The sequence below is a fragment of the Oncorhynchus keta genome, chromosome 29 (assembly GCF_023373465.1).
Source record: "Oncorhynchus keta strain PuntledgeMale-10-30-2019 chromosome 29, Oket_V2, whole genome shotgun sequence".
Taxonomy (NCBI): Eukaryota; Metazoa; Chordata; class Actinopteri; order Salmoniformes; family Salmonidae; genus Oncorhynchus; species Oncorhynchus keta.
This window is the reverse complement of record NC_068449.1, coordinates 50969690-50984039: the sequence shown is the minus strand read 5'-3', so window position 1 is coordinate 50984039 and position 14350 is coordinate 50969690. Positions and strand designations below refer to the sequence as shown.

At 47.5% G+C, this 14350-nt stretch overlaps 2 protein-coding genes across 9 annotated transcripts in view; both read right to left on the bottom strand.

Moving 5' to 3' along the window:
* The window catches only part of LOC118370721 (F-box/WD repeat-containing protein 7-like), a 104258-nt gene that overhangs the window by 29589 nt on the left and 60319 nt on the right, over positions 1–14350 (bottom strand). For all 4 annotated transcript variants that reach the window (XM_052486709.1, XM_052486710.1, XM_052486712.1 and 1 more), the window contains exons 2-4: positions 11306–11388; positions 7925–8066; positions 3121–3255 (exon numbers count right to left, since the gene is read on the bottom strand). In XM_052486709.1, coding sequence (XP_052342669.1) covers positions 3121–3255; positions 7925–8066; positions 11306–11388 — 360 coding nt within the window. The remainder of the gene's footprint in view (positions 1–3120; positions 3256–7924; positions 8067–11305; positions 11389–14350) is intronic.
* LOC127913661 (uncharacterized) lies at positions 6–2141 on the bottom strand. 5 transcript variants are annotated; one of them, XM_052486716.1, is made up of 3 exons: positions 1821–2141; positions 1707–1763; positions 6–1535 (listed from the first exon to the last, which is right to left on the bottom strand). In XM_052486716.1, the coding sequence occupies exons 1-3, from the start codon at positions 2068–2070 to the stop codon at positions 676–678; spliced, it is 1167 nt and encodes a 388-aa protein (XP_052342676.1). In that variant the 5' UTR covers positions 2071–2141; the 3' UTR covers positions 6–675. The 5 variants fall into 5 exon arrangements, with proteins under 5 accessions (XP_052342676.1, XP_052342674.1, XP_052342675.1 ...); XM_052486714.1 differs by having other exon boundaries at positions 1650–2141; XM_052486715.1 differs by having other exon boundaries at positions 1707–2141.

The window sequence follows — 14350 nt, the reverse complement described above, 5'->3', positions numbered from 1 at the left end:
AGGAGGGGAAGGATGGAGGGAAGGAGAGAGAAAGGAGGAGAGAATGTTATTTTACAGCGTAAGGGCGTTGCCGTGGTTGAGTGGGTGGTCTGAGTCTTGTTGACCAACCCCACACCTCCTAAAATACCAGTGCTCTATAATTCAATAGCAGTGCTCTACAACTCAAACATGCCTCATCCCCAAGCCATTATTGACGATCCAGAGCAATTGAGAGCGTTTGAAAGTGTTTCATCGATGCAGCACAGCAGAACCCCTGATTGTGTATTGAGTTGGTTACATAACAGGGTACTACAGGGTGTCTTCGTCTTACTACGTGTCTCAGTCTCATCCATATATGGATACCACTGAACTGCCCCCAGGGCTTGTTCTGTTGCCACTTCTTTACACTGCCTAGTGCCTACCACACCCTATCACACTCCAGCCTGAGAGACAGAGAAAACAGAGAGAAAAAGAGCGAGAGAGAGAAAAAGAGCAAGAGAGAAAAAGAGCGAGAGAGAAAAAGAGCGAGAGAGAAAAAGAGCGAGAGACGAGAGAGAGCTAGAAAAAAAGAGTGAGAAAAAAGAGAAGAGCGAGAAAAAATTGTGAGAAGGAGAAACAGAGAAGAGAGAAGGAGAAAATAGTGAGTGAGAGAAAAGAGAGAGAGGAGAGAACAAATGGGGAGCAAAGCAGAAACCGCTAAATGGGAAGAAACAAGGTAGCAGTGAGAGGGAGCAAGACAGGCTGCCTGAGGCTCCAACCTCTGCTAAACAAGGTAGCAGTGAGAGGGAGCAAGACAGGCTGCCTGAGGCTCCAACCTCTGCTAAACAAGGTAGCAGTGAGAGGGAGCAGGACAGGCTGCCTGAGGCTCCAACCTCTGCTAAACAAGGTAGCAGTGAGAGGGAGCAGGACAGGCTGCCTGAGGCTCCAACCTCTGCTAAACAAGGTAGCAGTGAGAGGGAGCAGGACAGGCTGCCCGAGGCTCCAACCTCTGCTAAACAAGGTAGCAGTGAGAGGGAGCAAGACAGGCTGCCCGAGGCTCCAACCTCTGCTAAACAAGGTAGCAGTGAGAGGGAGCAAGACAGGCTGCCTGAGGCTCCAACCTCTGCTAAACAAGGTAGCAGTGAGAGGGAGCAGGACAGGCTGCCTGAGGCTCCAACCACTGCTGAACAAGGTAGCAGTGAGAGGGAGCAGGACAGGCTGCCTGAAGCTCCAACCACTGCTAAACAAGGTAGCAGTGAGAGGGAGCAGGACAGGCTGCCTGAAGCTCCAACCTCTGCTAAACAAGGTAGCAGTGAGCGGGAGCAGGACAGGCTGCCTGAGGCTCCAACCTCTGCTAAACAAGGCAACAGTGAGCGGGAGCAGGACAGGCTGCCTGAGGCTCCAACCTCTGCTAAACAAGGTGGCAGTGAGAGGGAGCAAGACAGGCTGCCTGAGGCTCCAACCTCTGCTAAACAAGGCAACAGTGAGCGGGAGCAAGACAAGTTTCCTCATGCTCCAACCTCTGCTAAACAAGGCAACAGTGAGCGGGAGCAAGACAAGTTTCCTCATGCTCCAACCTCTGCTAAACAAGGCAACAGTGAGCGGGAGCAAGACATGTTTCCTCATGCTCCAACCTCTGCTAAACAAGGCAACAGTGAGCGGGAGCAAGACAAGTTTCCTCACGCTCCAACCTCTGCTAAACAAGGCAACAGTGAGCGGGAGCAAGACAAGTTTCCTCATGCTCCAACCTCTGCTAAACAAGGCAACAGTGAGCGGGAGCAAGACAAGTTTCCTCATGCTCCAACCTCTGCTAAACAAGGCAACAGTGAGCAGGAGCAAGACAAGTTTCCTCATGTTCCAACCTCTGCTAAACAAGGCAACAGTGAGCGGGAGCAAGACAAGTTTCCTCATGCTCCAACCTCTGCTAAACAAGGCAACAGTGAGAGGGAGCAAGACAAGTTTCCTCATGCTCCAACCTCTGCTAAACAAGGCAACAGTGAGCGGGAGCAAGACAAGTTTCCTCATGCTCCAACCTCTGCTAAACAAACAGTCTGAAGGGGCTTGGCCACTGGAGCAAGCTGAGGGGAGGCTATTTAGACCATTATGGATCATTCCAGACTACTTATCACACATCTCCCCTCACTCACTCACTCCCTCCCCCATTACAGACTACTTCCCACACATCTCCCTTCACTCACTCCCTCCCCCATTACAGACTACTTCCCACACATCTCCCTTCACTCTCTCCCTCCCCCATTACAGACGATTCCACACCCTGCCTTTCTCTCCCCTCTTTCCCTCCCCGTCCAGACCTCCCTCACACCTGACAGACAGGAGGCAGGTGCCAGACAGACAGTCATTCTGATAAGGACCTCTCTGAGGAGTGACAGGAGGCTGTTTAAGATAGGATTCTATGGTCTCAGGGGATCTGAGACCATAGAATCCTGAACAGAGACACATTGGCCTGGTGTTATTAGTCCTCAGTTTGAGCGAAGGGTGACACACCCACCGAAAGTTGCCATTAAGGCTTTTTCCAATGAGTTAAGTGGAGATAAGAAGACAGCTCAGGGAGCATTCAGTTCTCACCTCTTTGGGAAACAGGGATGGATGGATGGATGGATGGATGGATGGGGAGATGGGAGTGTGCAGTTGGGGGAGTTCAATAGGTGGTACGGGAGCTTTGGTTCTCAATTCTTTAGGGATTAGAAAGCGAGAGGGAGGAGGAAGGGGCTCGAAAGCGAGAGAGAAGTGGCTCGAAAGCGAGAGAGAGGAGGAAGGGGCTCGAAAGCGAGAGAGAGGAGGAAGGGGCTCGAAAGCGAGAGAGAGGAGGAAGGGGCTAGAAAGCGAGAGAGAGGAGGAAGGGGCTAGAAAGCGAGAGAGAGGAGGAAGGGGCTAGAAAGCGAGAGAGAGGAGGAAGGGGCTAGAAAGCGAGAGAGAGGAGGAAGGGGTTAGAAAGCGAGAGAGAGGAGGAAGGGGTTAGAAAGCGAGAGAGAGGAGGAAGGGGTTAGAAAGCGAGAGAGAGGAGGAAGGGGTTAGAAAGCGAGAGAGGAGGAGGAAGGGGTTAGAAAGCGACAGGGAGGAGGAAGGGACTAGAAAGCGAGAGGGAGGAGGAAGGGGTTAGTAGCCCTTTCTTTCTATAAAGAGCTATAAAGGGGTTGTCACCTCTTTGGGCAGCAGGGAGATGAAGTCTCGTTGGAACTGTGGCTCAATAACCTGCATCATGTGTTTGACATGCGTGGGCTCACAGCTGTCGATCAACTCATCCAGCGCCATGAGCTTCTCTGGGCCACTCCAGCTCTGAAAAACACACAGGAGGACGAGGGAGAGCAGGGTTAGATGGGATGTGTCGATGGTACACTACTCCAGCTGTGGAATCAACAGGACCGGTCAGGAGAGAAGTACATGGAGAGGACTTTATATGTTGGTTATGTTGATGGTACTTGATTGTAAAAGTAGTTGTTTTTAGTGTGTTGCATTGTATTGGCATACAAGGGTGCTTGCTGTAAGTGTGGTGGAATGTAAAAGTGTTTGAAGCCAATTTGCATAGGTGTAGAAGTGTGTATATTTGTGTGCCAATGCATACACTATATATACAAAAGTATATGAACACCCCTTCAAATTAGTGGACTCGGCTATTTCAGCCACACCCGTTGCCGACAGGTGTATGAAGTCGAGAACACCGCCATGCAATCTCCATAGACAAACACTGGCAGTAGAATGGCCTGACTGAAGAGCTGTGACTTTTAACGTGGCACACTGTCATATGATGCCACCTTCCCAACAAGTCAGTTCGTCAAATTTCTGCCCTGCCACAGCTGCCTCGGTCAACTGTAAGTTCTGTTATGGCGAATTGGAAAAATCTAGGAGCAACAACTTCTTAGCCGCAAAGTGGTAGGCCACACAAGCTCACAGAACGGGACCGCCGAGTGATGAAGCACGTAGTGTGTAAAAATAGTCTGTCCTTGGTTGCAACACTCAATACCTAGTTCCAAACTGCCTCTGGAAGCAACGTCAGCACAAGAACAGCTTCATGAAATGGGTTTCCATGGCCGAGCAGCAGCACACAAGCGTAAGATCACCATGCTCAATGCCAAGCGTCGGCTGGAGTGGTGTAAAGCTTGCTGCCATTGGACTCTGGAGCAGTGGAAGCATGTTCTCTGGAGTGATGAATCACGCTATCTGGCAGTTCGACAGACAAATCTGGGTTTGGAAGATACCATGAGAGCACCACCTGCCCCAATGCATAGTGCCAACTGTAACATTTGGTGGAGGAGGAATAATGGGCTGGGGCTGTTTTTCATGGTTTCGGGCTCCTTAGTTCCAGTGAAGGGATTATCTTAACACTACAGCATACAATGACATTCTAAACGATTCTGTGCTTCCAACTTTGTGGCAGTTTGGGGGTAGGCCCTTTCCGGTTTCAACATGGCAAAGAGGTCCATAGAGAAATGGAATTTGACTGGTCTGCACAGAGCCCTGACCTCAACCCCATCGAACACCTTTGGGATGAATTGGAATGCCGACTGTGAGCCAGGCCTAATCGCCCAACATCAGTGCCCGACCTCACAAATGCCGTTTTGGCTAAATGGAAACAAGTCCCCGCAGCAATGTTCCAACATCTAGTGGAAAACCTTTCTAGAAGAGTGGAGGCTGTTAAAGCAGCAAAGGGGGGGACCAACTCCATATTAATGCTCATGATTTTGGAATAAAATGTTCGACAAGCAGGTGTCCACATACTTTTGGTCATGTGTATGCAAGTAAATAACACATTTCCCTCAACAGAAGCCAGTTAGCCCAAGGCACCTCGCCGCTAACTACACTGGCAACAGGCACATTAAAAGGCCATTTCCACATCAAGCGCCTGGCCTTCATCAGCACTGTTATTACCTAGCTATGCTCTGTCTGGGATTTCTCCTGGCTGAATATTCAGCACCACTCACAGCCTGAAGCTCAAAGCCAAACTGTTGAGCTTAGCTAGCAAAGGCTGTAGTTGTAACTAGACCAAGTGTCTAGATGCTGGGGCCAACGTTGTTTTCCCTTTGGGAGAGCGCTCAAATGTAACACAGTGATTATAAGAGAAAAGGATGGAGGATGGAAAGCATTGGGCATGTAAAGCATCTGTAATTTGGCAGTTAGACTGACGCCACCGGAGGAGCTGGCTGTGCCGGTAGTTAGGAAGGTAATCAGGGAGTTGGGTTCAAAGCAGTACTTCTCGAACCAGGGCAAAGGGTTGGATTACTGAATGGTTACTCAGCGCTGGCTGGCAGGCGACTTAACACCCATTGGTTATGCCTCTGGGAATTAGCTTTCTGGGTAGAAACACCACTAGCTACAAAGCTTGCTTATGCTTGGCGGGTAACGCACTGAATTAAGGCACTGATTACAAAGCATGGGTCAGTCAACCCTGGTTTTCAACCAGACGACATAACACCATGTTTCTTTCCAGTGTTATGACATTTGGATAGCATTATCGTCTGGCTACACTCATCTTAAAACCTCTTAAAGAGGATTCATTGAATTTCTCTCTCACTCCACAGGAAGCACAAAAGGGGCTGAGCATGCCAGGACAGGAGAGAGAATGTACAGAATGCACGTTGGTGGGTTTAGCTGCGTCTAATACGGGCTGTCAGACGAAAGTCAAAAATGGGGCCATAGCAGGTGAACTACGTCAATAGTCTCTCTCTCTCTCACGCTCTCCCGCTCTGTCAAAACCCCGCTCTGTCACACCCACACACACACACACACACACACACACACACACACACACACAGAGGGCGAGTTCTCACATGGACAAGCTATTTCACAGGATTAGTGGTTTTTGGGAACGATTAAGCGATAAATGCAATGTTACAATATTTGACAACGGATGTCTGACTGAATTGTTTGAAGCCGTGCCATGTCCCGGAGAGGCAGGTACTGATCTTACAGGTAGTTGTTGCAGAAGTAAACAGAGCGGAAAAGCCCGACCTTGAACGCAACATTGTTCTAAACAGCTGCGGAATCTTAACATCCTGAAGTAAGACTTACAGGCATCCAATTGTTAAATGAACTTGGCCTGACATCTCTATGCTGCAGTCTGGCTTCTGTGGCTGTAAATCGCTACAGGATGGGATTACATTCCACAATTACATTCCACATTCCACCAGTAAACTGGTTTATTCACCAAACAGAGACGTGAAGAAAGTTAATCACCGCAATATTAGCAGAAAGATGTTGCGAGCAGGAATGTTATTAGCAAATTGCCATTTTTCGAATAAAAGATCTCTTGACATTTTGTGGCGGTTCGGCAGCCATTACCTTCAGAGAATGCTTTGAAGATGGAGCTAAAGCTCTAATTTCTTTCCTGTTTATTTCCCCAAAGATTTGGCCTTTATGACGGGAAAAGTCAATACAGCCACAAAGCCTCCTGTAAAAAACTTCAGCGACGAAGGCAGCAACATTACAGCGAGTTGGTTGCCAAGTCAAATAAACTCAGCATTGCTCCCATTTCGGATGAAAGGGATGCTTACTGACGATGAATTTGATATTAACAAAATGCTGGAAACAAATCGCCGATGTCTGACCACTAGTCATCATTGTGGAGTTGCCTCAACACAACAAGGCTTTTGTTGCCCTATCAAAAAGCAGAGAAGGAACATTACGGCCGTGCCTAAAATGGCACCCTATTCCCTATATAATAAACTATTTCTGACCTGAGGCACTACAGGAAGTACCTGAAAGACAAAAGGATTTCTCTATCGACTATTGGCTGTGACGTTAGAACTCGACCATAGGCTAATATGTCATACGAAGCTGACTGGCCTAAAATACTATGTGGCTTTGAAAGGATTACCTGAACAAAGATCACACCTGTTCAACTGTTGACATAGTATACATCGGGCGTTGGCTGCACAAATACAATATTGGAGCCTGTATTCTAAACAGGTAGGCTAAATCCTATCCCATGCTACAGTGCATATGGTAATGTGTGGGCCAAAACATCAAGGCAGCAATTACCTTCAAGGCTTGAGGAAACATTGATTGGGCGCAACGTCAGCTTTTTGATGAGCTCTCGCTCCAGGGCTTCGTAGGAAGACGGCCAAGGGAGGGGGAGGGGGACATATGTAACAAAGGAGTTGGGAGGAACTCTGGAGCAACTAGGAACTACCTACTTAATTAGCTACTTAGTTAGAACCATCACTCCTCAGGGAGCAGAGGCCAATTAGGAACAGAGCTAGCGGGTTGGAACTAATCACATGAAATGACCACTAGGAAGGGGAGGATGGACGTGACAGGAAGACATTGGAGGAGCGAAGGGGGAACTAACTCACCTGAAATTACCACTAGGAAGGGGAGGATGGACGTGACAGGAAGACATTGGATGAGCTAAGTGGGAACTAATCACCTGAAATTACCACTAGGAAGGGGAGGATGGACGTGACAGGAAGACATTGGAGGAGCTAAGTGGGAACTAATCACCTGAAATTACCACTAGGAAGGGGAGGATGGACGTGACAGGAAGACATTGGAGGAGCTAAGTGGGAACTAATCACCTGAAATTACCACTAGGAAGGGGAGGATGGACGTGACAGGAAGACATTGGAGGAGCTAAGTGGGAACTAATCACCTGAAATTACCACTAGGAAGGGGAGGATGGATGTGACAGGAAGACATTGGAGGAGTGAAGGGGGAACTAACTCACCTGAAATTACCACTAGGAAGGGGAGGATGGACGTGACAGGAAGACATTGGAGGTGCGAAGGGGGAACTAATCACCTGAAATTACCACTAGGAAGGGGAGGATGGATGTGACAGGAAGACATTGGAGGAGTGAAGGGGGAACTAATCACCTGAAATTACCACTAGGAAGGGGAGGATGGACGTGACAGGAAGACATTGGAGGAGCTAAGTGGGAACTAACTCACCTGAAGGGGAAGGATGGACGTGACAGGAAGACATTGGAGGAGCGAAGGGGGAACTAACTCACCTGAAATGTCCGGAGCCATTCCTGGAGACCTGTGGGAGAAGGGATGGAGGTGATACGTCGCCTGTGCTGCCCCTGACCGTTAGCTGTCCTGATATGCCCAAACGTGGTGGGGGTGGCTGGGTAGGGGACCAGCCCTGTAGCACTGTGGGGAGAAATATGGAGAGATGGGGAGGGAGAGAGTAAGAAAGTGAGATTATTATTATTTTTTTTCAGGAGAAAAGATAACCAGACACTATACTGAAGAAAAACTATTTCTCCTGTTCTTCTGAGGAGAAGGATGAGGGTTATATTGATAGCGAGCACCACGGAGGTCATTATGAATAGTTTCAAATGCGGGCAAAGTGCAGGTGCTGCAGCAGTAGCAGCTTCTACAGGTATCTTCCACTCCGCTCACTAATTACAATAGCAGTGAGAAGGAGTACACAAGTTGGGTGGATGGAGAAGCAAACAACAGATACTAATGAGAGAAACATCCCTGGGACTAACTGGGTTTCTATAGCTGGTGTGTGTTCATTAGTACACAACGTAGCAAAACATTTTACAATGAAAACAGCGTGATCTATTGGGCAAATTCAGATAGGTTCCTACCCGTTTGATGTAGTTTGCTTCCGTTTGGTTCCTAGTGAATACCCCTGCGCTCTTCTCAATGTAACAGTTTCTCTGGAATTGAACTGGAACCAAGGTCGTATTCACTAGGCATGAAACGGGAAGGCACTACCTGAACGTCAATTAAGAAAAGTGCAATAAAATGTTGCGTTGCTAAATGTTTCAGCACGCTGTGCATGAATAAATATGTACCTGCTCTCATCAAGAGTTTCTCTGTAACTGAAACCCGCTGTTTATTCCCATGTTTCCATTATCAATAATCAACTAAATGCATCTGCACACAAGCTTGATTCAATTTGGTTTGGGATACTAACTTGTTCTTATTCAACTAAAAATATTTTTAAATCGACTTGATTTAGGGGAAAGAGAACTGCTATTGGAATGTGAATTTTAGGGGTATTTCTATCAGTGTGCCTCTCGCCCTCAGACTTCAAAGTGCACATAGTTCCAAAGAATTAAGTTCAATGTCAACCCCCCCCAAAGGGAAGCCACAAGGCGTGCGCTCATTCGGTACTAGCCAAATGCCACACCAACCATTCAGCAGTTCCTCACACCGTTCTGCTTAGTGACAAAAGTATGAGGTAAGAGAATGAGGTCTGTTTCATAACGGGTTTATTTTTAACGGGATTGAGAGCTAGACCAACGTGTGGCAATTACAAGGCTGCAGAAGCAGCACAGTGCTGCCAGTGCTTCGTCAGGGTCCTCAGGAAGGCATGAAGTACACTTTAATGGGCAAAGAACACGCTGCGGTGAGCACTTCTTATGAGGATTATGTCTTAGTGTGAATAACTACATAATATTCTGACTTACAGGGACAACCGGGGCTGCCTGCTGGATCCTGTCTGTGATACAACAGAACTGGGTCAGGGTTTCTTTACCATTTGCATTGCTGGTCTTACTGGGTAGGAAGGCTAAATCTATTCGTTTACTGGTAGGAAGGTGGGAACAGGGGGTTGGTTCTTTACCTTGGATACTGGATAACAGGGTAGGGGAGGTAGGTACGGGGGGAGGGGGTCTTTACCTTGGATACTGGATAACAGGGTAGGGGAGGTAGGTACGGGGGAGGGGTCTTGCCCTTGGATACTGGATAACAGGGTAGGGGAGTTAGGTAACTTTAGGGATAACAGGGTAGGGGAGTTAGGTACGGGGGGAGGGGGGTCTTTACCTTGGATACTGGATAACAGGGTAGGGGAGTTAGGTACGGGGGGTCTTTACCTTGATACTGGATAACAGGGTAGGGGAGTTAGGTACGGGGGGGTCTTTACCTTGGATACAGGGTAGGGGAGGTAGGTACGGGGGGTCTTTACCTTGGGGATAACAGGGTAGGGGTCTTTACCTTGGATACTGGATAACAGGGTAGGGGAGTTAGGCACGGGGGGTCTTTACCTTGGATACTGGATAACAGGGTAGGGAGTTAGGTACGGGGGGGGATCTTTACTTTACTTGGATACTGAATAACAGGGTAGGGAGATAACAGGGGATAGGGGGGTTAGGTAGGTAGGTACGGGGGGTCTTTACCTTGGATACTGAATAACAGGGTAGGGGAGTTAGGTACGGGGGAGGGGTCTTTACCTTGGATACTGGATAACAGGGTAGGGGAGTTAGGTACGGGGGGGGGGGTCTTTACCTTGGATACTGAATAACAGGGTAGGGGTGGTAGGTATGGGGGGAGGGGTCTTTACCTTGGATACTGAATAACAGGGTAGGGGTGGTAGGTAGGTAGGGGGAGGGGTCTTTACCTTGGATACTGAATAACAGGGTAGGGGTCTTTACCTTGGATACTGAATAACAGGGTAGGGGAGGTAGGTAGGTACGGGGGAGGGGTCTTTACCTTGGATACTGAATAACAGGGTAGGGGAGGTAGGTAGGTACGGGGGGAGGGGGTCTTTACCTTGGATACTGAATAACAGGGTAGGGGAGGTGGTATCTTTACCTTGGATACTGAATAACAGGGTAGGGGAGGTAGGTAGGTATCTTTACCTTGGGGGAGGGGAGGTCTCTTACCTTGGATACTGAATAACAGGGTAGGGGAGGTAGGTAGGTACGGGGGGAGGGGGTCTTTACCTTGGATACTGAATAACAGGGTAGGGGAGGTAGGTAGGTACGGGGGGAGGGGGTCTTTACCTTGGATACTGAATAACAGGGTAGGGGAGGTAGGTAGGTACGGGGGGGTCTTTACCTTGGATACTGAATAACAGGGTAGGGGAGGTAGGTAGGGGGGGGGGTCTTTACCTTGGATACTGAATAACAGGGTAGGGGAGGTAGGTAGGTACGGGGGGGGGGTCTTTACCTTGGATACTGAATAACAGGGTAGGGGAGGTAGGTAGGTACGGGGGGAGGGGGTCTTTACCTTGGATACTGAATAACAGGGTAGGGGAGGTAGGTAGGGGGGGGGTCTTTACCTTGGATACTGAATAACAGGGTAGGGGAGGGGTCTCTTACCTTGGATACTGAATAACAGGGTAGGGGAGGTAGGTACGGGGGGGGGGTCTTTACCTTGGATACTGAATAACAGGGTAGGGAGGTAGGGGTACGGGGGAGGGGGGTCTTTACCTTGGATACTGAATAACAGGGTAGGGGAGGTAGGTAGGTCGGGGGAGGGGTCTTTACCTTGGATACTGAATAACAGGGTAGGGGAGGTAGGTAGGTCTTTACCTTGGATACTGAATAACAGGGTAGGGGAGGTAGGTAGGTACGGGGGGAGGGGGTCTTTACCTTGGATACTGAATAACAGGGTAGGGGAGGTAGGTAGGTCCGGGGGGAGGGGGTCTTTACCTTGGATACTCGGAGCCTTTGCAGGGCTTTTTTCCTGAAGGGAAAGATCGGACCTCTGGGCCATGGTCCAACTTTCTCTTCATCTGCAAAACAAAAGAGGTGAAAGGAGAGAAAGGAGAAGAGATGTTAGGAGGCAGTAGAGCGAGACAGACACCAGAGAGGTACACCCTGCGTGTGCACGTTCCTTCGTTCTTGCACCCCTCTATAAGAAAATAATGACAGGGCCCAAAACTCTTTAAAAAATCCCTGCAGCAACCTAGCATTTGGTGAAAGATGAGACCTTGCGGGAGTGTAAATGATAATTGCTGCCTCACTCTCCAGATTACTTCTCCTCAAAGACAGAAGATATGAGTCATCTCTGCCATTAACATTTGCAGGCTGTACTCCTGAGGAGAACGAAGCAGCGCCTCACTTAGAGAACAGGGAAAGAACTATTTTGTTGTTGAGTAACTGGTATTGCAAACAAACGCTGACTTGAATGCTTTTGAGGCTCACAGCAGGAAAGAACTGACTGTTTACTTCAGAAAATGATTTGAACACAACTGCCGCACACGGCACAGATCCTCACAAGAATAAAACAAAATGCAGATAGTTCTCTTGCCTCGCCACGTGAACCAACCATTTCCACGTGAGCAAACGTAAATTATGAGCAAGAAGCCGAAGGTTCCCAACTTATTCAGCCTATAGATAAAAACACAAAAGAATTTTGAAGTTTCATTAATTCTCAATGCAGATGATGGAGCTGCATAACACAGGCTAGGCTGGCTCCAGCTGAGAGAAAGAACAGGGTGAGGTGTGGTAGAGGTTGGCTAAAACTGAAAGACATTAGGATTTATTTTTATTAGGCTCCCCATTAGCCAACGCCAAATGAAAGGCAGGGCTGGGGTGTGGTAGTTTTTTTTTTTTTTTTTTCACCTTGATGAGCTTCACTCCAATAGGTTTGCATTCCATACTGAGAGCCTCTGACAGGTGTGGAGGATTCCAAAAAAGAGCTGGGGACGCAAACACACACTCACTGAAACAATCATTCGGGAGCAGCTATATGCTACAGGATGTACAGTGAGTCTCAAATGGATTTTTATGCACTTGGTGAATTGAATGCCCGTTTAGGGAGGAGCACTGGGGGTTTCAAAAGACAAAGCCTCTTTCGTGTTGTGTTCGCTTTACTCCACTTTGGTAGTATCTGTGACTGGTACATCTTGACATAAACAGACATTTAGCCTATTTTTATATAGGACGTTAACCCAAATCGATGCAATGTCCACCACACACTGGACTATAATAACAGACCAAGAATACCTATTAACTATTCATATCACTGCACTCTGACCGTCGGGACTCACACATGCATGGAACACTAGCAAGATGCACTGAGAGACGGACAAAAACTACGCCAAGAACAAGTTCAGAATGAAAAATATTTAATTTGTTGCCAATTCTACAGAAAAATAGACAATATAGCCTAGCCTGCAATGAGCTCTCTCTCCCTCTCAAGCAGTTGGGTTTTTATAAGATATTCTCTGATTGTTAGGGGGTTCATTCTCAACCCCAATTCCTTGTTCTCCAAGGAATGACCTCACTGCAATGGCAGTTCAAGTACTAGGGAGAGTTGGGGTGCAGGGGGTGGTGGCTGACGAGGGAATCCCTCAAGCGCAGGCGTTGAAAACACAGAGCGCAACCACCAGTCTCTTGTGTTTCAGCCGTGGGAAAAGGTAACCCAAGACGAGACTGAGAATGTTGTGTGTAGACAGCTACTAATCAGTCACTGTGTCTCACACCTCTGACCTCCCTAACTGTGAGAAGGAGGAGAAGAGCTGGATAGAGAGATAAGGACATTTTGAAAAGCAGTGTGAGAGCGTGAGAGAGAATGAAAGCGAGAATGAAAGCGTACCTCATAAGATCTGAGGAAATCATTCTCTTATTATAAACTGGGTGGTGAATGCCGATTGGCTGACAGCAGTGGGAAATCAGACCATATACCACGGGTATGACAAAACATTTATTTTTACTGCTCTAAATACATTGGTAACCAGTTTATAATAGACAAAAATAAAGATTTGCTCCCTGTCGGTCTGAAAAGAGAGATAAACCAACTGTAATGTGTTATTACTCATTGGAATGTCGACCTTATGAAAATATTGCTAATTGGAATAATGTTCTCCATGCACGCCACAGTTATTCAATTACCATGTCAAGCAGCCATGAAATAATTTAAAGATCTCCATTGGAGAAACAAATAGAACATAACTAGAAAGAGATGGGGCACCCGTAACATCCATTTGCACGGAACAGATAGCAAAGGGACCTATTGAGAAATTAAAGTCAAAATGGATTTTCTATTAGGCTTTGAAAAAGCAGCCAGTCTCCCACTCTGTGCCTGTGGGGGTGTTAAAAAAGACAATTCTTACAACACTGAGCACTACCTTCCCTTCAGAGTAGAACACGCTCCCTATAACAGCAGCTGAGTGGATGGCAGAGAAAGAGCATCGACTCTGTAGAATAGCCGATTGAATGTGAGAGAATATGAAATGAGAGGAAGAGTGGGCTACTCACTGAGACGAATTTGTTACAACAGGAGCTCACAGTGAATGACAGAAAAATATTATTTGGGTTTGAAATTATAGCCGCCTACTTGATACCTCTTGAAATGGAAATAATAAACAGAAAGGATTTAAAAAATGATAATGAGCGTATCTGAATAGAGGTGGGAAACGCCTTGCCCGGCTGAACACAAACAGTCCACATTTTAATCCCACTAATTAAAAACCTGAAATGAATCCAAAACCCAGCAGCCCAGTCAATTTGACTAGCCGGCACTTTTCTCCTTGGATTTTGTGCAAATGAATTTGAAGTGATTACCCAATTTGTTTACATAATATGATCCACTATAAATAATCAACAGCTGCACGTTCCCTTTCGTAGTTTCGGGAGGACGTGCCGAAACTGTTTAACGGTAACCGATGGTGGACACGGACACAGGAGGTGTGGGACGTTCCGCTGCCCGGTAACAGACGTTATTCAGATTTTCCGGTGTGCTCAGTTCAT